Genomic DNA, 22,239 nt, shown 5'->3' on the forward strand with positions numbered 1-22,239 from the left:
ACCGCTCCTGCGCAGACTGCACTGGCTATCTGTGGCCTTTCAGGTGCACTTTAAGGTTTTGGTCACTACCTTTAAAGCGCTCCATGGCTTAGGGCCTGGGTACTTACGGGACCACCTGCTGTTACCGCATGCCTCCCACCGACCCGTATGCTCTCACAGAGAGGGACTTCTCAGGGTGCCGTCCGCCAAGCAATGCCGGCTGGCGGCCCCCAGGGGAAGGTCCTTCTCTGTGGGGGCTCCCACACTCTGCAACGAACTTCCCCCGGGTTTACGCCAAATACCTGACCTTTGGACCTTCCGCCGCGAACTGAAGACACATCTTTTTATGCGTGCGGGGCTGGCTTAAATTTTATTGATTTTTAAATTTCTATTATTAATTTTAAGGGTTTTTAGTTTTATATATTTTAAAGTTTTTTAGGCCAATTATAAAATAAGTTTTTTAATTTGTATTTTAAATTGTATATTGTATTGTCTGTTTTTATTTTGGCTGTACACCGCCCTGAGTCCTTCGGGAGAAGGGCGGTATAAAAATCGAATAAATAATAATAATAATAATAATAATAATAATAATAATAATAATAATAATAATAATAATAATAATAATAATCATCTCTGCTACTATCCTCAATGTGCTTGCTTAAGTTTCCTTTTTTTAATGCTACTTCTCTAACAGTTCTTTAAGATTCTTTAAGTACCGCTCTGAAATTTTTGTCTGTCATAATTTTGGTATCTCTTCTCTTGACAATTTCCAATTTTCTTCTGACATCCATTTTGTTTTGTTCTATTTCTTCATCTTTGGCAGCCTCTTTTCACATTCATCCTTAATGATATATTTATGTTCATTCCACAATTCTATCAATTGCTGGGCTTCAAATGATTCCTTGGATTCTCCTTGAAAGGATCTACCTCAAAGGATTTTCTTCTTCTTTGGCTTAACTCAGAATCTGCACGTGAGCAATTTGTGATCTGTTCTCCAATTAGCATCTGATTATATCTCTGATAATATAATTGAGCTATTGCACCGCCTTTTAAAACCAATATAACCACTGTTATCTCTATGCATTCTGCCTGATGATGTCCATGTATACAAGGATCATTTTGCTTGTTTGAAGAGTGTTAGCTATGAACAAATCATTGTATTGGCCGAAATGATAAATCAGTTTCTTGCTTCATTTTAGTCCCCAAAGCCATACTGACCAGCCACGTTTTCCTCTTCAATGTTTGCAAATTTGGCATTACAATGTCTAATCATAAATAGCACATGCATATGCTTTCAATTTCAAATTTAACATTATCATAAAACTCCTCCTTCTCTTTTGCATCAGTAGTTGGAGTATAAACAATGATAATAGTCATGTTAAAAGGTTGTTCACAAAGTCTGATTAATATTATTTGATCATTGATTGTGCTGTAACCAACTATTACTCTTCCTATACGCCTTCCAGCTATACAAGCAATATTATTTTTCTTTGCTTTTGATGTCCTGAGTAACAATGTAATCCCATGACTGATAATGGTCAGTCCCAATCCATCTCGATTTGTAGTTGTTTACTTCATCTTTTACTGTGTTGAGCTTTCTTGTGTTCATGATTTGTACATTTCATGTCCCCACTACAGTTCTGTCTTTACAGCTTCAGAATTTCTTTTCCTGTATGGCAAGGTCAGCAACTAGACGTCCCAAAGGCATTATTATAGCCACAGCACAAACACCATTAGTATTCCAAAAGGTCCTCAGCTCCTCCTCAATTGATACTGAGTGCCACCTGACTTGAGAGGCCCATCACCCAGCATTATCCCATCAATGGTTTTATATTTCTATTTGGAAGACTGAGATAATGGCCTTATAGGACAGGAGGAAAAGCCACTGCTAAGATAAGAGCTCTGAATCTGGGGCAAGAATGTAACCCGGGTAAATGTTGAGACAACCTCCTTTCAGACAAGATAAAGAGAGGGAAGGGGAAGCAAATTCAGTTTGGCAATACTCTGTTAATATGGCTTTACAAAAAATAATACTAATGCACCATCAAACATCCACATCTGCCTATCCCAGGTTTTTGGGAAGCATTCGATAAGTGGATAAAAATGCCAAATACAGTCTGAACATCTGGCTGACTGTGCAACAAGCCATAATTTATTAAACCTATATGCTCTTGACTCTCAACAACTCTGGCATTGTTTCCCTTATCTAATCTAAGGGCTGATATTCCACCAGTGCAGGTTTTTTTGGTCAAAATACAAAATGGTTTACCACTGCCTATTTCTGCACAGAATGAATTGAAACCTTTGCCACTGGCACTGATCATCCAGCATCTTGCTATATCATTGCTGCCCAATATAAGGTATGTTTAGTTAGAAAGCTTGAGTGACTCTATTGGGATATACAGTATATCCATGGCATACTCTCTATCACTCACGGGGAAACAAAAAATGGAACAGCTCAAGCAGTTTCTTTACTGTTGTTTGCCTTCAGTTTGGAATTTTGCCAGATTAAAGCATACTTTGAATAAGCATACTCAGATAAAAACTGGAAGAATTAGGGAGAATCCTTTCTGTTTCTCTTTCTGCCTACCAAAGACTGAAGAGTGATTTGTCTCTTTGCTCCTCCCTTTTGTGGCTCAGTGCCAGATTCCACCACACATTGCCAGCATTCTTCATTCATCCCCCCCAGGAACAGCACCACCTCAACCACCATAAGGCAGCACAGCACGACTTGGGAAGCTATATACATGCCTATGTCTGCATTAATTTGCTATTAATATGTCTCCCTGACTCAGTCCTCCAAGTTCCATTACATGTTTGGAGAAAGGAGCATCTCTGAGCATCTCTAGGATTTGGGATACTGTGTGCACTTCAATGTGCATTAAGCAGCTCTAAATTAAAGTTTGTATAAAAATAAACATTGCTTTTCTAAATTAGTGATTACTATGCTTATTTATAATTTCCGTAATATGTATCAGAACAAGAAAGATATAATAGGGTCCATATTACAAAAACACAGATCTTCTCTGGAGTGATCAAACAAACTACTATCCTTTTACTACTGGTTGTAGTTTGAAACCAAGCTGCTTTTTGCTGAATACTCAGAGGCTTTCTTCTATGCATACCCCATCATGCTGTATCTATGCAGATACTGATCTGGGTAATCCACTGATACTTCCAACCATTACATATCAATGGTCAAGTAGGAAACTTAACAGCAAGCAAATTATGACAGCGCATTTGAAGTGACAAACAATTGTATAGTGATGGAATTAATGAACTGAAAATGTAAAATTACAGGCTTAGAATTAAACAAGGATATAGGATTATTTTCTTTTTTTGCTATTAACAGCTTTGTCCGAGGCTTTGGCAGTTTGCTCCACATTTCAGTTATTCAGTGGCATACTCTTTTTTAGAACAAAGGCATATCTAGCGCAAAGAATAGGATAAATATTGGAGCACTCTCTGATGAAGATGGGGTCTTACCTTCTTCAAAGTGACAATTAACTCTCAGGTTCCTGGCTAGCTGCCAAGTGCTGGCACAAGTGGGTCCAGATTTCCTTGAAATTCTGGACTGGTTTGTCCCCAAAGGCTTGGACAACTGTGACAACCATTATCATGACTTCTAGCCCCAAAAATACCATAGGCAGGCATTTAGATCTTTTGTGCATTAAATACTGTGCATGATGTTCTGAGCAACTAAGCCTTCAACTCACTCTTGACATGTTTTTCAAACTGTTTGTGGAGGTCTTGTGGCGCATATTAAGCTGGGTGGCAGGAAGGCAAATGACAATATGTGTCAAAACATCAGCACATAAATTATGCAATTTACAATATGCATATACATGAAGCATGACGCAAACATATTAACATTCTGGTCCACTTATATTCCATAGGCTGCTGTGAAAGCCCCACTAAAATGAGCCAGGGTTATGAAACAATGATTAAAAATACAGGGATGTTGTTGTTGTTATTATTGTTGTTGTTCTTTGTCTCAGAAATTTGTGGGTAGAGAAACTGCCCAAATAATCGTTTGCTCAAATACCAAATAAAAGATACTAACTGCCTGGGCTGCTGAATTCATGTGTCCACTAAATGAGCTAAACCTGCAATTTAAATGGCCCCTTTAGAATATTCAGGCAGCTCATCAATATGGCTAAGATGAAACAAAATGGATAATAGCAAGAACAATAGTAACTAGACTTATATACCACTTCATAGATTTACATTCCTCTCTAAGCAGTTTTACAGAGTCAGCATATTTCCCCCAACAATCTGGGTCCTCATTTTACCAACCTCGGAAGGATGGAAAGCTGAGTCAACTTTGAGCAGGTGAGGATTGAACCTCTGCAAGACAGCAGAATTAGCCTGCAATACTGCATTCTAACCACCGCGCCACCACATCTAATTCCATAATTCCATCTGGAAGCAACAAAACATAATGGTTTAGCAATATTAAGAAAACTGCTATGTTTCTAAAAGTCTTCAGAAAGATAGAGTAAAATAAGGAAAACAATAAAAAATGCAACAAATTTAGGAACAGAAAGAAAACTTCTGCCAAAAAAGGCTATAGTACTTAGAACTGGAAGATTGTGGCATGGGGGAGAGGATGGAAAGAGACAGTAAGAGAGATTCATGCAGATAATTTATAAAATCACAAAGTTCATAAAAAGAATGGATGGGAAGAATAATTTTCTCTCTCTAATAATATCAGAATTTATATTTATAACAAAAATGGTGGGCTACGAACTAAGGAAAGACAAACTCAACTGTAAATAAAGAAATGTCATTGTGTAGCAGTTATGCCTCATGCAAGCAAAAGTAGACTTGGCTTCAATTATTGCTGTGCTGGAAACATCAGGATTACTGGTCACATCAGCCTTTGAAGATCATTTAACTGGTTCAAAATGTGAAAACAGGAGGATATTGACTGATTACTTATATTGTATTAATTGTACCAGCTAAATGTATTACTATTTGGCTTTTTTCCTACAGTCTGCAGCAATAATAACCAGCAAAAACAATGTTATGTGTACTGCTTGGAGTATACTAGAAAATAGTTTGAAAAGCTTGGTATTGCTTATTCCATCAAAAGAAACTAGTACCTTTTAAAATTCCATTTTTATATAGATGATGTACAGATCATCTATTAAAGATATTTATTTGGCTGTAAACTGCCCTGAGTCCTTCGGGAGAAGGGCGGTATAGAAATCAATCAATCAATCAAACAAACAAACAAACAAACAAACAAACAAATAAATAAATGTATTTCAGGACTAGAATCTATATTGTCTCTCTAGACAAGGCAGTTCATAAGGCACCAGCCTTATTATAAAGTATGCTCAAGCCCATAGTCCCTAAAGTCCCACATCTGAATGATTTCTAAGAATGAAATCTATACACAGGGAGCTAAATTTTTTATCACGTATTAAATCATTATAATATTATTGCTGAATTTTGAACTTTGTCATTATATTTCTCTGGAGAGAAAAACTGCAATAAACTAAGTTAAATTCTCTATTTGTCCATAATGTCTCTATGTCTTTATTCCTTACTTGCAAGCCAGGAGAAAATGCCTAACTTAAATGATAATAAAGATATTAGTGATGTCATAAAACAGCTTCTGTGTGACAAAATAGGGGGGCAATGAACCTCTGAGTGTCTGTAGCTAATAAGGCAACACAACATAAATTGAGAGAGCACAGGTAAGTGTAGGTTCTCAGCACTAAGAACAAGACAGCAAGAATTTTGAAACAGAAAACATGCAGTGACTAAAAGCTGCTTAAAATACTATGTCTGTTTGGAAGGCGAACCTTCTAACCCCATCTTGGGGGGAGCTGTGGTAATTCAGGTATGAAGAAAAGATACTTTGTATATTCACGCAGGCACACCTGTGCTTGATTAAAGTTTATTTTTTCATTTAAGGTAATTTTAATCATTGATGATAGAAACTCAAGTCTGGACAATAAAAAGGGATTTAAATATTTAATCTGATGATCCTTAGCCCAAAACAGAGATGTTCAGACAATAGCAGGCAGAAGGTACTGAAATGAAAATTTCTTTCAAAATTGCAGGCTGCTAAAATCACATACATCAAGTTAATACTACAAAACACCTTTTAATTTATGACCTTAGCACATATATCTAAATATATCTCAACTATTAAAAGGCTTGCCTTTCTCTCATGGAATACGTATATACAAATTTTTGCTCAATCATAAAATTTATCAAGTAAACTAGTACATTATGTCTAATTAAAAAGACATACTATAGACAACATCCATCTTTAGGGAATGGTAGCTATTTGGAGAAAGAGGCAGTGATTCCTAAATATGAAGTTAAGAATGTGCCAGGTCTGGAAGCCATCTTTTGAACTGGGCCTTCAGGCCTGCCACATTTACTACCGTGGGAAATTGAGAGGGGGGATTATATGGAGCATGAGTGATAGACAGTCATAATAACATTCCTTTCTCAGAGAGTCAAGGACATCTTACCCTGCACCTGAAGGGCTGGAACTGGCAGGCATCTCCAGTTGGGATGGTGTTTTGATTGGACCATGTGATGGAACTGTGGGTGCTGGGCAGGGACTTGGGACTTTCCTTTGGGTGGAGAAAACCTGGAAGCTTTCAGATTCGGGTTTTCCCAGATGTGCCAATATGACATCTCTAATAAAATGAAACTTTGAGGAACTTCAAGCCTTGGAGTCTTCTTTCATTGGGGGTGTTACTTGGAACCCTGACAGAATGATTTCAGAAAAAACTCAGTACAAAACACAGCTAGAGAATCACATTACATTGTAACACACCAGTCCTTGGGTTAGCAGAAAACTAGGCTGGCATAAATTTTGTTGTCCCGATGCCCAAGTTCTCTTATGCCTCAGCAATGAGACAGAAAAATGTGATGTCCTTACAACTTAATGTGAACAAGTTCAGGAAAGTGATTGATAGATTCCTCTGACTTCTTAGGGGGCCACTGCTAGACAAATCCCATTATCCAAGGTCTCCTTTTCCTATACTCTAAAAGTGACATCGGGCTACTGTGGTAGTTGCAAAACTTATTCACTTCAGAGATTTATAAGCAACTCTTAATGTGAGAATGTGGAAACCAGTTCTCCAGAGAATCTCAGAGAAGTGAACCCAATCTTGCTGAAAAGAAAGAAGGTATGAAGCTGAGGGCCTTAATATACTAAACATGACTAAGAAGGACCTATTTTATTTCATGTATTTTTCAAATGAAATGGCTGCTTGACAATGGACAGTTACTTGAGTACCAAGTAACTTATTTGATAGAAGGTGTCCCTTATGTTACGATCTCCATTAACAAGAAAATCTGAACTTTGTCCTTCATATATATAAGTCAGCAATACTAGTACAATAAAAAACCATTTTCAGCCTGATCTGGGAATATCCTGCAATGACAGGAGGAGGAGGAAAAGTATCTTTTGCTCCCTAGAGTAGCAAATCTGAAACATCCTGTGATGATCCTGCTGTGCAGATCCAAATTTACTGTTCTGAATGGCTGTGTTGTTTTCTTTTTCCCCTGAGGGAAAATACAAATGCACGAAATAAACAATTCCAACTCTACTGCATAAACAATAAGCATCCCTATAAAGAATTTTTGCTTTTTTAACTTATTGTGAAGAATTCTCAATAGTGTTATGGAAAGGAAGTTTTTCCATGGCAAATTTAAGTTTTCTGCATTAAAAAACATTATGTTCATAATTAAATAATAGATAAAGATGATACTTTCAATTTATAATTTATGTACTCCAATACCTATGTCATTGATGAAAAAGTTTTAAAATTCAAATGGAAAATGTTGCAAGGATCCCAAGGTATTCAAAATATTCCAACTTGAACTCAAAAGAAATTTGGAAAAGTCATTTTCATTTGCACTTCAAAGTGTTTCACATATAATTTAAATTTTTATTGCCTTAAATTAATATCAGGTTTTGCAAGTAAATATTCACATCTGGATTCCAGATTAGCCACATTTCTGAATGACATTTTTTCCCTTACAGCTCTAAGAGCTTTGAGGTGTTGGGTCTGAAACAACCTGCACAAAGAGCTTTTTCTATAGAAGAATGGAGACACTCGAATGCTTATTACGGCAGGGGGAATATGAGATGTTTCAGTATTCCCCCATGTTTGAAAGTGATTTCTTTCAAGTAAGTACTTTCTCTCTCATAGAGAGCTGGGAAAAGGAGGTGAAATGAGTCAAAGGTAACAACTTATATAGTTAGGGAAATAATTTAATTTCTAACAAGGAAAGGCTCTTAAAGTATAATCCTTTTGAAAGTTATACTTTATCTTTTGTCCTGGATAAAGAGAAATTATTGCTTTTTGTCCTGGATAAAGAGAAATTATTACAAACCAATACAATTTGGAAACCACCAAACAAAATGTGATCCACTACTCATTTAATTCCATATACTGTAGGTCCTTCCCGTCACTTGTAAATATTTTCATTTTTCAGGGAAAGGAGCTCATCTGGGAGTTAAAATCAAAAAGTTGAATGCATTATTTGTCAGCTTAGAACAAAGTTATTGCAATCAATGAAATGATTTAATAATCTAAGCATAATTAAATCTGGTTTCAGTCCAGAGTCAGATGAGGTTTTCATATATAACGTATTTTCCACCACCATTATCATCTTTTCATAGGATTGGATCCGATAAAATGAAGTGTACCTTGATTCTATTGAAGCTGTGTTTGAAAAATGAATAGTGGTATGAATTATGAAATGTATAGTTTAAATAAACAAGGATAGGCAGCTTTCTGAGGCATGGACAGAAGGAAGTTGGAGGACACTAAGTACAAAGTGAGCCTCTTTCTACTTAGTTCTGATAATTGTTGTGGTGGTTGTTATGGTTGTTAATCATCAATTCAATTCACAGTCCAGAACCGGTAAAAACTTAACAGCTCCTAACAAGTCCGAACCAAGGACCTAAGAGCTGCTAAGTTAACATCTGAGTATTAGTTCTGAGTAGTGCGGTTATTATTATTTTTATTATTGTTACTGATCATCACGCAGTTAGCCAGATGTTCAGACTAGGTTTGGCATTTTTGTCTACCATTCAAATCCTTACCAAGGAGCTGGGATTGGCAGATTTGGATGTTTGATGGTGTTATAGATATTGTCACAGGATGGAAGCTGCTACCAGTAAAGCCACTTTTTGCAATTGATTGATGGCGAATTTGTCAATGCCGATGGTGTTCAAGTGGTGTTCCAGTTGTTTTGGAATTTCAGCCAAGGCACCTATTACTATTGATACTACCCTTGTTTGCTTTTGCCACAGTCGTGCTATTTCTATTTGTAGGTCTTTGTATTTTGTTATCTTCTCCAGTTCTTTCTCTTCTATTCTGCTGTCTCCAGGCACTGCCACATCCACTATCCAGACTTTTTTGTCTTTCTTATTGACAATTATTAAATCTGGAATGTTATGTGGCAGATCCCTGTCTGTTTGAATTCTAAAGTCCCAGATCAATTTAACTTCCTCATTTTCTATGACTTTTTCTTTTTTATGGTCCCACCAATTTCTGCTTTCTGTAATCAGTCTGTACAATCTTCTTGGAGCAGCTTAGCAGATGGTTGAGTGTTTCTGCAGCTTCTTTGCATAGGTGGCACTTACTGTCTGTTGCTGTCGTCTCAGTTCTGGTTTTGTATGACCTTGTCTTTAAGGCTTGGTCTTGTGCAACCAGAATTAGTCCCTCGGTCTTTTTCTTCAACTTTCCTGCTCTTATTCATTACCAGGTCTTGTCTGCTATCTGCTTTTGTTTTTTTTAATGTACTGGTCATGTAGTACCTTGTTTTCCCATGTTTCCATTCTGTTCTTCATTTGGTCTTTCTTGTAGGTCAGTCTGGTCTTTTCAGTAGTCAATAAGCCTTCATGTCTTATTGACTTCAGTATATCTTCTTCAGATTTTCAGAGATTCCTTCAGATATTCTTTCAAAGCCACTTTTTCGTCTTCAACCATCTGATGTACTTGCAACACTCCTCACTCACCTATTTGCCTAGGAAGGTGGAGTCTGTCAATGTCACTGTGAGAACGGAGGGCATGATTCATAGTCAATACTTTTCTGGTCTTCCTGCCCATTGCTTTTAGTTCTGCTTGAGTCCAATCCATTATTCCAACTGTGTATCTAATGACTGGAATTGCCCAGGGGTTGATTGCCTTGATGGTATTTCCCCTATTGAGTTTGGAGTTTAAGATCTTTTTCACTCTTTTGATGTATTCAGTTCTAATCTTTTTCTCGAACTTCAGTGTGCTTGATGTTGTTAGCTTGAAGAATACCCAGGTATTTGTAGTAATCATCTTCATCGAGACTCTACTGTTATTTTTGTGGGTCATCTTGATTCCTTCAGTTTTCACTATTTTTGCTTGTTTGATAGTAAATATGGCACATTTGTCCAATCCATACTCCATTGCAATATCTTGTTATATTTCTTTGGGTTATCCCATATCTGCACCCAGAACTGGACTATTTCTTCTTTGTCAGGTATTGATTGATTCACTGCAGTTTCTCCATTCTCCACTGCAGTTTCTCCAATCCATTGGATTGGTGGAAACATTTCTGAATGGATTAAAATTGGAGGTTCTGCCTATAATTTGCAATTTGAGCTTTGTTATCTGCTGATCTTTTTGGCTATAGCTGTTATTTGCTGCTTCATTATTTCCAGTGCTTCCTTGATCTTCTGTGTTTCTAAGTGGTATATCTTGATTAGGTATTCTTTGGTCTTTTTGTTCTTCAGCTTCTTTTCTTTCATCTGTTCTTGCATCTGATCTCAACTTGCTGATCTTATTTTCCAGTCTACTCTTCCGGTTTTATGGTGCAATGTTTGGTGTGTGTTTTTTTCTTTGTTGATTTTGCATCCTAAGTATTTAGTTATAACTGCAGCTGTGCTGTACATTACTTGGTTTGTTTCTTGCAGTGAATTGGTGCTTATATTGCAGTATTTGCATCTTTTAATGCTTGTGCTAGCTGTTTATTTGGAACAATGCAACAGCCTTATTCTGATGTTTTTGTTTTGTTCTAGATGCTTATTCTATGGCAGGCCTATCAAACTGGCAACCACATCCACCCAAATCGCAAAGGCAATAAACATTGCAATACAATAAGGCCCACTATGCGAGTGGATTTGAGCACCCTGTTGTATAGTTTCAATTCTTTCACTTCTTTAGTTAAAGGGCTTTGTTTTTCCTGTGGTAGAGGAGAAGGTGCCTGGTTTCAAAATGAAAACAACTGTAAATCTCTACTGATTCCTCTGCTGCCAACTTCCTCTGATCTGCTTTTACATTCTGAGTTACTTCTGGCAAGGTTTTGATTTCTTTGCTCTGGATAAACCTTTACAGTTCTTTCAATTCTGCTTCTGTGAATACTTTATTTCATATTATAAATCGACATTGATCTGCCAGCCTCTGTTCTGTTATTTCTGATTCTGGATGTTGTTCTTCTCAAAACTGTTGCATTCATTTCAAATATCCTTGTCAGATTATCTGTAATAACAGGTCATTATTTCTTATCAGTTACTGTCCACTTGTGATGAATACACACCTTTTCTTCCAGTAGTTCTGCGAGCTGATGGCCCTGGTTGCTCAGCCAACTGAAGATTAAATCTTTAATAATAATAATAATAATAATAATAATAATAATAATAATAATAATAATAATAATAATAATAATAATAATAATAATAATAATATCATCATCATCAAACAGTTCCCTCAGATACATTTTTCCATAATAATAATAATAGTAACAACAACAGCAACAACGATGGTGCACTAGAAGAGCTGCAAGAAATATCATCTGCCTGCAAGCAGAAACTGTTGGGACCATAAAAAAGAAAAAGTCATAGAAAATGAAGAAGTTAAAATTGCTCTGGAACTTTAGAATTCAAACAGACAGGGACCTGCCACAATTGTTGATAAGAAAGAAAGAAAAAGTCTGGATAGTAGATGTGGCAGTGCCTAGATTATGAATCGAAATGAAGTTTAAATCTTAATAATAATAATATCAAACAGTTCCAGATAAGAGATATTTCTCTATTTATTGGTTGAGAGAGAGATTAATATCTGGACATGAATAAAGCTATTTAATAAGTAATAAAGGGAAGGGATAACAAGTTTCAAAAATCAGGATCATGTTAAAGTAAAATATAAATGTACTTATAATCACTGTTAAAAAATTGGCAGTATTATTCTTTTTTCACTTCTTTTCTTGATCATTTGTCATTACTTTTCCGGTTTTATGGTGCAATGTTTGGTGTTTTTTTTCTTTGTTGATTTTGCATCCTAAGTATTTAGTTATAAATGCAGCTGTGCTGTACATTACTTGGTTTGTTTCTTGCAGTGAATTGGTGCTTATATTGCAGTATTTGCATCTTTTAATGCTTGTGCTAGCTGTTTATTTGGAACAATGCAACAGCCTTATTCTGATGTTTTTGTTCTGTTCTAGATGCTCAGTTATTCTATGGCAGGCCTGTCAAACTGGCAACCACATCCACCCAAATCGCAAAGGCAATAAACATTGCAATACAATAAGGCCCACTATGAGTGGATTTGAGAACCCTGTTGTATAGTTTCCACACAAGGAATTTGTCTTGGTGCATATGCTCTCAGTGTACATAAAGGGTACAACATTTACAACACAATTGATGATCAATATATCAATATAAATCATAAGGATTGCCAGCAACAAGTTATAGTCATACAGTCATAAGTGGAAAGAGATTGGTGATGGGAACTATGAAACGATTAATAGTAGTGCAGATTCAGTAAATAGTCTGACAGTGTTGAGGGAATTATTTGTTTAGCAGAGTGATGGCCTTCGAAAAAAACTGTTCTTGTGTCTAGTTGTTCTGGTGTGCAGTGCTCTATAGCGTCGTTTTGAGGGTAGGAGTTGAAACAGTTTATGTCCAGGATGCGAGGATCTGCAAATATTTTCACGGCCTCTTCTTGATTCGTGCAGTATACAGGTCCTCAATGGAAGGCAAGTTGGTAGCAATTATTTTTCTGCAGTTCTAATTATCCTCTGAAGTCTGTGTTTTTCTTGTTGGGTTGCAGAACCGAACCAGACAGTTATAGAGGTGCAAATGACAGACTCAATAATTCCTCTGTAGAATTGGATCAGCAGCTCCTTGGGCAGTTTGAGCTTACTGAGTTGGCGCAGAAAGAACATTCTTTGTTGTCCTTTTTAATGATGTTTTGATGTTAGCTGTCCATTTGAGATCTTGCAATATGATAGAACCCAGAAATTTGAAGGTTTCTACTGTTGATACTGTGTTGTCAAGTATTGTGAGAGGTGGAAGTATGGAAGGGTTTTCCTAAAGTCTACCACCATTTCTACGGTTTTGAGTGTGTTCAGTTCCAGATTGTTTTGGTTGCACCACAAGGCTAGTCGTTGACCTCTCGTCATTATGCGGATTCGTCATTGTCTCGAATGAGACCAATCACTGTTGTGTCATCTGCGAACTTCAGTAGCTTAACAAATGGATCATTGGAGATGCAGTCATTGGTATACAGAGAGAAGAGAAGTGGGGAGAGCACACAGCCTTGGGGCGCCCCTGTGCTAATTGTACAGGTATTTGATGTGATCTTGCTTAGCTTCACCTGCTGCTTCCTGTTTGTTAGGAAGCTTGTGATCCACTTACAAGTCTGTTCCGGTACCTGTAGCTGGTTTAGCTTAGTTAGAAGAATGTCTGGAATGATGGTATTGAATGCTGAACTAAAGTCTACAAAAGGGACCCTTGCATAGGTCTTTGGAGACTCAAGATGTTGTAGGATGTAGTGCAAGGCAAAGGCAATAAACATTGCAATACAATAAGGCCCACTATGCGAGTGGATTTGAGAACCCTGTTGTATAGTTTCAATTCTTTCACTTCTTTAGTTAAAGGGCTTTGTTTTTCCTGTGGTAGAGGAGAAGGTGCCTGGTTTCAAAATGAAAACAACTGTAAATCTCTACTGATTCCTCTGCTGCCAACTTCCTCTGATCTGCTTTTACATTCTGAGTTACTTCTGGCAAGGTTTTGATTTCTTTGCCCTGGATAAACCTTTACAGTTCTTTCAATTCTGCTTCTGTGAATACTTTATTTCATATTATAAATCGACATTGATCTGCCAGCCTCTGTTCTGTTATTTCTGATTCTGGATGTTGTTCTTCTCAAAACTGTTGCATTCATTTCAAATATCCTTGTCAGATTATCTGTAATAACAGGTCATTATTTCTTATCAGTTACTGTCCATTTGTGATGAATACACACCTTTTCTTCCAGTAGTTCTGCGAGCTGATGGCCCTGGTTGCTCAGCCAACTGAAGATTAAATCTTTAATAATAATAATAATAATAATAATAATAATAATAATAATAATAATAATAATAATAATAATAATAATAATAATAATAATAATAATATCATCATCATCATCATCATCAAACAGTTCCCTCAGATACATTTTTCCATAATAATAATAATAGTAACAACAACAGCAACAACGATGGTGCACTAGAAGAGCTGCAAGAAATATCATCTGCCTGCAAGCAGAAACTGTTGGGAACATAAAAAAGAAAAAGTCATAGAAAATGAAGAAGTTAAAATTGCTCTGGGACTTTAGAATTCAAACAGACAGGGACCTGCCACAACTGTTGATAAGAAAGAAAGAAAAAGTCTGGATAGTAGATGTGGCAGTGCCTAGATTATGAATCGAAATGAAGTTTAAATCTTAATAATAATAATATCAAACAGTTCCAGATAAGAGATATTTCTCTATTTATTGGTTGAGAGAGAGATTAATATCTGGACATGAATAAAGCTATTTAATAAGCAATAAAGGGAAGGGATAACAAGTTTCAAAAATCAGGATCATGTTAAAGTAAAATATAAATGTACTTATAATCACTGTTAAAAAATTCAAAGTATTATTCTTTTTTCACTTCTTTTCTTGATCATTTGTCATTACTTTTCCCATTTGTCTTATCTTTAATTTAAGATTTTGTACTGTTCTTATTCTGTGTAAAAAACTGCTTTAATAAAAATTCTATATATCTATATATACCAGTATCATTAAAATTGGCATTGTTTAAGAACCAGTCTTCTCCCCACTGTGTATACTTTACAAGCTATCATCTTATATTTTTTTTACTTCTATTATCTGCTTGTCACCCCACCTTAATGTGTTTTTACAATCTCCCTAGTGCTATCACAGGTGTATCAAAACAAGTTTGCTTTCCTTTTCACATCTTAAGCTTTTTCTAGTAGCATGGATCATTTGATAATAGTTGGTGGGTTGCAAAGAGATTCTATAAACTGCCTAGAATCTATCTGGATTGAGGAGTTAGATAAATTGCATAAATATAAATCCTTAGGGGTTAAATATTTTATATGTAATGACTATAATAATGTATTTTAATGTATCTATAATATATTTAAATATAATATAGTATTAATATCATAAATCTTTATCATGTGACTTAGATCAATAAAGAGGGTATCCCAATTGATGTCCACAATAAGAAGAAAGTCATTACACTTGGAGTGACTTCCACCATTCCCACGCTATCGATCCCTAATATCCTGCTTCTGGCAAGCTCCATTGTCTCATCTGAAGAACATATTTCAAAATCCACATCCATATTCCATCAGCACCTCCCAGGGAAATTGGAACTGAAAAGGTGAGTCACACTCATGTCCAGATTATAATGTTCCATATTGAAGTCATTCTAAGATAGTAACTTCTGAACTGTCCATCAAGATCTTATCATCTGGCCTGCTGAGGTCTTCCTTGCCCCTGATGTTCTTCCCCAAACTCTATCTTTTATGATTAGATTGCTCAGTGCATGCAGTAAGGAGGACTTCTTTCTTTTTACCCAACAACAAAAACAAAATCACTTTTGTTTTAGTCATGAGCCAGTACAAAATACTCACTTTTAATATACAATATGACTGGAAGGAATACATCAGTACTTGATCCGCATCAATAATCCCTTAATATATATTCAGTATTGGGTTGGATATGTACCATTGGATTGGTATAATATTGGTATGCATTTATAATATGTTAACACAATACAAATTTGGATTTGATAGAATGATAATAGAGCAATTTTTCTTTATAGACATTCAAGACCAATTTGCTTTATGAATTGTAAATCTTTTATAAGGTTAAAGATACTATTTGTTCCATGACTTAGATTGCTCTAGCTGAAGAAAATTAACTTTTTCTTTATTCTTCTGTAATTTACAATATTTTTTGCCTTTCTGGCCAAATAATAGGAAAGTGTAGAATTAATTCTGAACTGTAATCCAAACTCCTTTTAGCAACTGCAGACTTTTGGAACAAGCGAGATCCAAAGCAAAAAAATTACTAGGGACCCAAATGCTATTTTCATCAAACAGTTCCCTAAAATTTTGCACATACCTTTTTCAAAATATTGTATATTCTGTTAAAACTATACATTGAATGGAGTAAGAAGACAATCTTGTTGTAGATAAATAGGATCTGCAGCTTAGGCAAAAGGGGCAGAATCGTTTTTAACGTCTACAGCAAGATAACATTTGGAAACTGTTTATCCCTAATATACTGAATTATAAAGAGGAGGAAGAGGTACAGAAACAATGAGAGTTGCAAAATTGATGTTAGCTTCTATAATAAATGTTTTTCCAAATCAGCTAATTAACCTTTAGGCTAAAACACATTTATTGAAACTGAATATAATAATCTTGAAACTAATTGTTTGTATCCATGGAGTAATTGTGTTTTGTGAGCTTGATGGCTTTTTTGCAGTGCTTCAGTTACCAAACTAGGTGTTTAACTCTGAAATACTAAAATATTCTCTTATATCAGTGTTCTGTATCTCCTTGTTCTTCTTATGTTTCAGTGAATTAGGTAAACACTTGCTTGAACTACTTCTGAATATTACCTTGTTGAGGATTTTAAAAATTTTCAGCAAATTTTATCTAAGCAACAGATTCTCTTTCTTTCCATCAAGGTCATCTAGTTTACTCCTAAAATATTGAAACATATAAGGAGCAGCACAAGATACTGATCCATATGAAGATCCATCTATTAAAATATAAAGAACCAGTTGACTGTAATTAATAAGGAAACATGAAGTGCTTTCCTACATATGAACCTTTCAGATATGATCTTGAGGTACATTGCATCTAAAAGCCTTCAGTGTTTCAAAACCATTTTGTATCACATAGGTTATTCCCTTTGTGCTTGGTCAAGATATCAATCCACAACTTGGAAAAGAAGCAGCTGCGACTTAAACTAGTGACTGGCCGCACCTACTACCTTCAGCTGTACCCTACATCACATCAGCAACAAGACCTTTTTGTTTGCTGGATCAAGCTTGTGCAAATGCTACAGCCATCTTCAAAAATAAATTTCAACCAGCAGAAGCTGGAAAACAAAAAATTGAAGAAGCATGGTACACCTCTAGTTCCGCCTCCAAAACCTAAAGTAAGATCCCCCTCAATTGTATTAATTCTGAAGTCCTAAGAATTATCAGGGACTACAACAAATAGAAAATAATCTTTCATTTCCCTTACTGGAAATGAATGGACTCCTTACTTACAGATATATATTTATTTTCCAGAACATGCATCTCTTGTTTCGAAGCACATAACTTTCTTGTACTATTGGAATCAGTTAATTACTCCAGGAATGTATCTGATTGGAGCAAAGATCTCAAAGCCAGCCAAATTTGCTTATCCATACCAGTCAACTGCTCTTTATCCTTTTCTCTCCCATCAAGAACTGTAACAAAACTGTAACTGTAACAGAATTTTAGGCAAGGCACTCACCTTAATATGCAATGTTACTTCCCATACTGCAGGATAATCTCTGCTTGCAAAAGAATTAAGTAGCAGTTGTAAAAGAGCAATAGTGGAAGAAGCCTATCTCCTTTTTGTCATACCTATGAACTCAGGTTAAAGTGATAGGCCAGTGACGGCTAACCTTTTTGCCATCGCATGCCAGGATGGGGTGGGTGGGGGTAAGGTGCCCACACCCATAATTCTATGTGCCCCGCCCTGCGCATGTGTGTGCAACGGTCTCCCCGCTCCTGACACGTGATGGCCCGGTAGGCCCATTCTTCTTTCTCACCTGGTTCCAGGTCCTCTCTATGCATCTGGGGAGGGCGAAAAGAGCCTTCCCCACCTCCTCAGAGGCCCTCCATAGGCCCGAAATGGCCCGTTTCCCAACTTCCGGTTGGACAGGAAGTGACTTTTTTGCTGTCCTCAGACTCCAGAGCCTCTCTAGGAGTCTCTGGAGGCTGGGGACTGCAAAAAATGTCACTTCCTGTCCAATTGGAAGTTGAAAAATGGGCCGTTTTGGGCTCCAGAGGGCCTGGGGAAGGCTATTTTCAAACACCCTAGATGCGTAGAGAAGATCTGGAGCCAGGTGAGAAAGAAAAACGGGCCTTCCCCACCCCCCACAGGGGTGCCATAGTTTCGCTATCACGGTGATAGGCTATACTGGGATGTTAAGTCTCAAACTTACAAATTGTCAACTCCAGTTTACAGAAGTATAGCAAAGGGAAATTAAAATTCAATCTCCAAATATTCCTCTCCTCAGAGCCTACCTCCTCAGGGAGAAATTCAATGCACACCTGAAAAAAAGATAGAGAATAAGAAGAGTATTTGTCCTGTCATTCAAAACCCCACTACTCAGGCAAAGGAAACCAAAAAAGAAAATGATCCAACTGCTGTACGTTCCAAGAACTCCCCCACTCCTGAAATCAAACCGCCACCTCTCAAAATAGAGAATAGTCAGGAGGCCTTCTGTCAAACAACCCCAGAGAAGAAGAACATTGCAAAAAAGTTAGAGAGGGAGAAAATAAAGAATCCTGGTGTTGGTGATGAAACAGAAAACTTGGATATTAACAGGTACAGGTATGTGAAAGTTAAACAGAGGTAATGGGTTATATTATTATATTATTCAATCTCCTTCCTCAGAGCCTTTCAGCTCTGCCCCACTCTATGGAGCTATGAGGCCACAATAGAATTAGGACATAACATTGCAGTCACTTCTTCGAAATGTAGCTGTGGTCCTCCAAAGCAGATAGTGAGACATAGTGTGGAACAGAGCCCTCTGAACCCATATCAGAGATCTCCCCATAATATTTACACCCACTTATTCATATGATGTTCTGAGATTGCTCACCAAAACTCCTTTTATTGGCTGCTGGTAATAGGATGCTAAGTTCCATTTGTGCATAGTTTCTGACTCTTAACAAATGTTCTTCTAAAGGGGTAGGTGTGATTCCCAGCCTACTGAAGGAGAATGCAATATCTTTTTTAATATATAATTTTTATTAAAAACTTTTAAACAAGAAGATAAAAGCTAATAGTAAATAGAGAAGAAAAAATAAAAAATAAAAAAGTGCAAGAAAAAAGTTAAAGAAAAATAGAAAAGAAACAAAAAAGTTAAAGAAATGAATTCCTGTATCCTTCACAGCTGTGATAAATACAAATATATTTTAACTTCTCTTGCTAAAGTTATATCATATTACTTTTTCAATAATCGATCCTGTCTAACTATTCATAGGTTCACTTTTTTCATTTTTACACAAATGGTTCATACGAGACTTCCAGTCAGCAATTAATGTCTTCTCTCTAATCAAAGAAGCTATTTATTTCAGAAAATCTGTCTACTTCACAACTATTCCTCCATAGTGGCAGATCTTTCCGTCTCCATGCATACAAGTAATCTTGCTACTGTGATCAGATATTGAAATAATTTTTCCATGGCTGTTTATTCATTAATCAATTCTAAAAAGGAAAAAAAATCTTCAATTGAATATTAATCTTTGAATCTTCTGTGTCAAAGTATATATTTGGATCCAACCTTTTTTTAGCTTTTTTATATGTCCATCAAGTATGATAAATGTCCTGTCATATTTTCACATTTCCAATATACATCTAAAGTGCCTTCTAGATAATTTCTATAGCATAATGTATCAATCATACACTCGTCTCTTCCATAAATGGGGAAATCTCTCTTCTTCAAAATGTAGCTGTGGTGCTCCAAAACAGGCAGTGATTGGTAAGTTGGTAAAGTGGATCTGGCCTCCCCATTGACTTTGCTTGTCTAAAGGTCGCAAAAGGTGATCACATGACCCCGGGACACTGCAACCATTATAAATACATGCCAGTTGCCAAGCATCCAAATTTTGATCATGTGACCACAGAGAGGCTGCAATGGTCATAAATGTGAAAAACATTCACAAGTCAATAACTACCTGTAATTGCAATACAAACAGAAACCCTTAAGATGTTCATTTACCTTACTTCCCTTTATTTTGTACTTAACATTCACATATGAAAGAACTAATAAGAGAAACTTAACAAGGCCAGTGATTTTTATTTAGTGCACTATTTTTATTTTTATTGCAATGGTGCAGATGGTTGTCAATTTTATTTTTTTTAATTTTCTCTTTATATAGTTTGTGATTTAATCTTACCATGAATCATAAAACCAGAAGGAGGGGGAGGGGCATTCTGTTTACTTATTAGACAGAGAAAAGAGGAAAACTCTTATGGTATTTAGCAATTTCTAATATTGCACGATTATTCTTATTTCAGAAAACCAGTTAGGAAGAATCTCTCCAGTCAAAGCAGGTCTGGACACAGAGGTAAGAGATGATTAATGTGTTATTTTTTCCACAAGGAAAATAAACTATTATTAACTCTTAATCATTCCTCATTCTACATACAGACATTGCCTGGGCAACAGTCATATACAAGTAACCAGAGATAAATTATATTTCTTCTGGCAAAACATTGTGATAAATTCTGGTTTTATAACTATATTACATAGGTGCTTTATCACTTCATTGAATCACTATTCAATTTTAATCTATAAATATTTTAATCTCTTTGCATGTTGTGATCATGTGATTACATCCATATCCCATTTGTTTCTGGAAATTTTTATTTTATCCCATATCAATTCATACTTTTATTCATATCAGACTGAACACCCTCTAAAGATTTGAACTTTAAAATATAGGCTAATATTTTCTCATAAGAACAATAAAAAATTCAAATGTTTTTTCTAAAAAAAAAAATACTCCCAATCAAATTCAAAGTTTGAAAACTTGCTTGAAAATGTCCTTGTTCTGACATTTTATCCAGCTGTTGTGGAAGATGTAGCTCTGGTCGGTCAAATTGTATCAAAAACTGTTCCAGTATAACTCTGATTTAAAGAGGACTGAGTTTGTGTAGGAAGAAAATGATGTATTGCATCCTCTGTTTCTACTTTTCACTGGATCCTTACAACCTTCAAACTGGATATTTCTTGGAGTTTCTGGCAGCAAGATAATTCAAATATGGTTTAACATTATACCTCATTTCCTCTATTTATTTTTTACCTGAACAAGGTAGAGCAATAGTTTCCAAACAGAATACACATGCTTTGCATATAAAGATCCCAGGTTTATTCCTAGCAGCACCTCCTAAAGTATTGAAAAATAACCTTTTTCCTTTAAGAATATATTGTTGCAGGAATAACGAGACTCAGACCTCGGAATCAGAGGAGCTGTATTTATTTGCGCAAAGGTTCAGAGCAATTTAGCTGTAGTGACATCTGAACAACTTCCTTGTGGAAAAACAAGCAGTTATATACTTTTCAAAAATAGAAAAAACACAGAAATACAGCATATCAGCATTAATTGGTTATAGCTTCCTGTTGCTGTGCTAAAGCATCTAAATATCTTGCTCCCCCCTCCTCTCCAGGATGAGGTTACAGGTTTCTTGCAAGAAATATCTACGTTTTCAGCAGCTAATCTTGTGGCTATCTCAAGCTAATCTTGTGGCTATCTCAATGCTTGCACAACTTGAGAAGTTGAGGTTTGACATTTTCCATTCTCTTCACACATTTCGGTTATCTAAAAAGCAATCTTTTATAACCTTCATTTGTACCCTGCTATTATATGGTTCTTCGGCTAAAATCTATCACAATCTATCATTGAGTATATCCAAAATCAACCACAGGCATAGCTTATGCACAAAATGGATTACTATCTTTGTGAAACTAGACTGAAGTCTGTGTCTAGACACAGTTTCTGCTTTCTTGTTCTAATGTGGATAAACAAGTAATGACACAAAAAGAATTTCTGGAAAAAAAAAGAGAAAGAAACTAATTCTGAGCTAAGCAGAGCAGTTATTTTATATCTGCAGATTCTATTCATTTACAGTGGAATAAAAACTAACCAAATGCATTGTACAAATAGCCTCTATAGTACAGTTATGGGT

At 36.0% G+C, this 22,239-nt stretch overlaps 2 protein-coding genes across 3 annotated transcripts in view; one reads left to right on the forward strand and one right to left on the reverse strand.

Annotated features, from left to right (window-relative positions):
- Positions 1 to 22,239, forward strand: part of LOC131197773 (Golgi-associated RAB2 interactor protein 2-like) — a 76,849-nt gene that overhangs the window by 53,626 nt on the left and 984 nt on the right. Inside the window, exons 3-5 of one of the 2 annotated variants that reach the window (XM_058182242.1) lie at positions 15,454 to 15,650; positions 17,185 to 17,443; positions 20,569 to 20,618. In XM_058182242.1, coding sequence (XP_058038225.1) covers positions 15,454 to 15,650; positions 17,185 to 17,443; positions 20,569 to 20,580 — 468 coding nt within the window. In that variant the 3' untranslated portion in view covers positions 20,581 to 20,618. Of the gene's footprint in view, positions 1 to 15,453; positions 15,651 to 17,184; positions 17,444 to 18,467; positions 18,877 to 20,568; positions 20,619 to 22,239 lie in introns of those variants that run through there. The other variant, XR_009155026.1, reaches the window with a different exon arrangement.
- Positions 1 to 22,239, reverse strand: part of P3H4 (prolyl 3-hydroxylase family member 4 (inactive)) — a 58,530-nt gene that overhangs the window by 24,997 nt on the left and 11,294 nt on the right. The gene's annotated exons all lie outside the window — the stretch shown is intronic.

The sequence above is a fragment of the Ahaetulla prasina genome, chromosome 4 (genome assembly GCF_028640845.1).
Source record: "Ahaetulla prasina isolate Xishuangbanna chromosome 4, ASM2864084v1, whole genome shotgun sequence".
Lineage (NCBI taxonomy): Eukaryota > Metazoa > Chordata > Lepidosauria > Squamata > Colubridae > Ahaetulla > Ahaetulla prasina.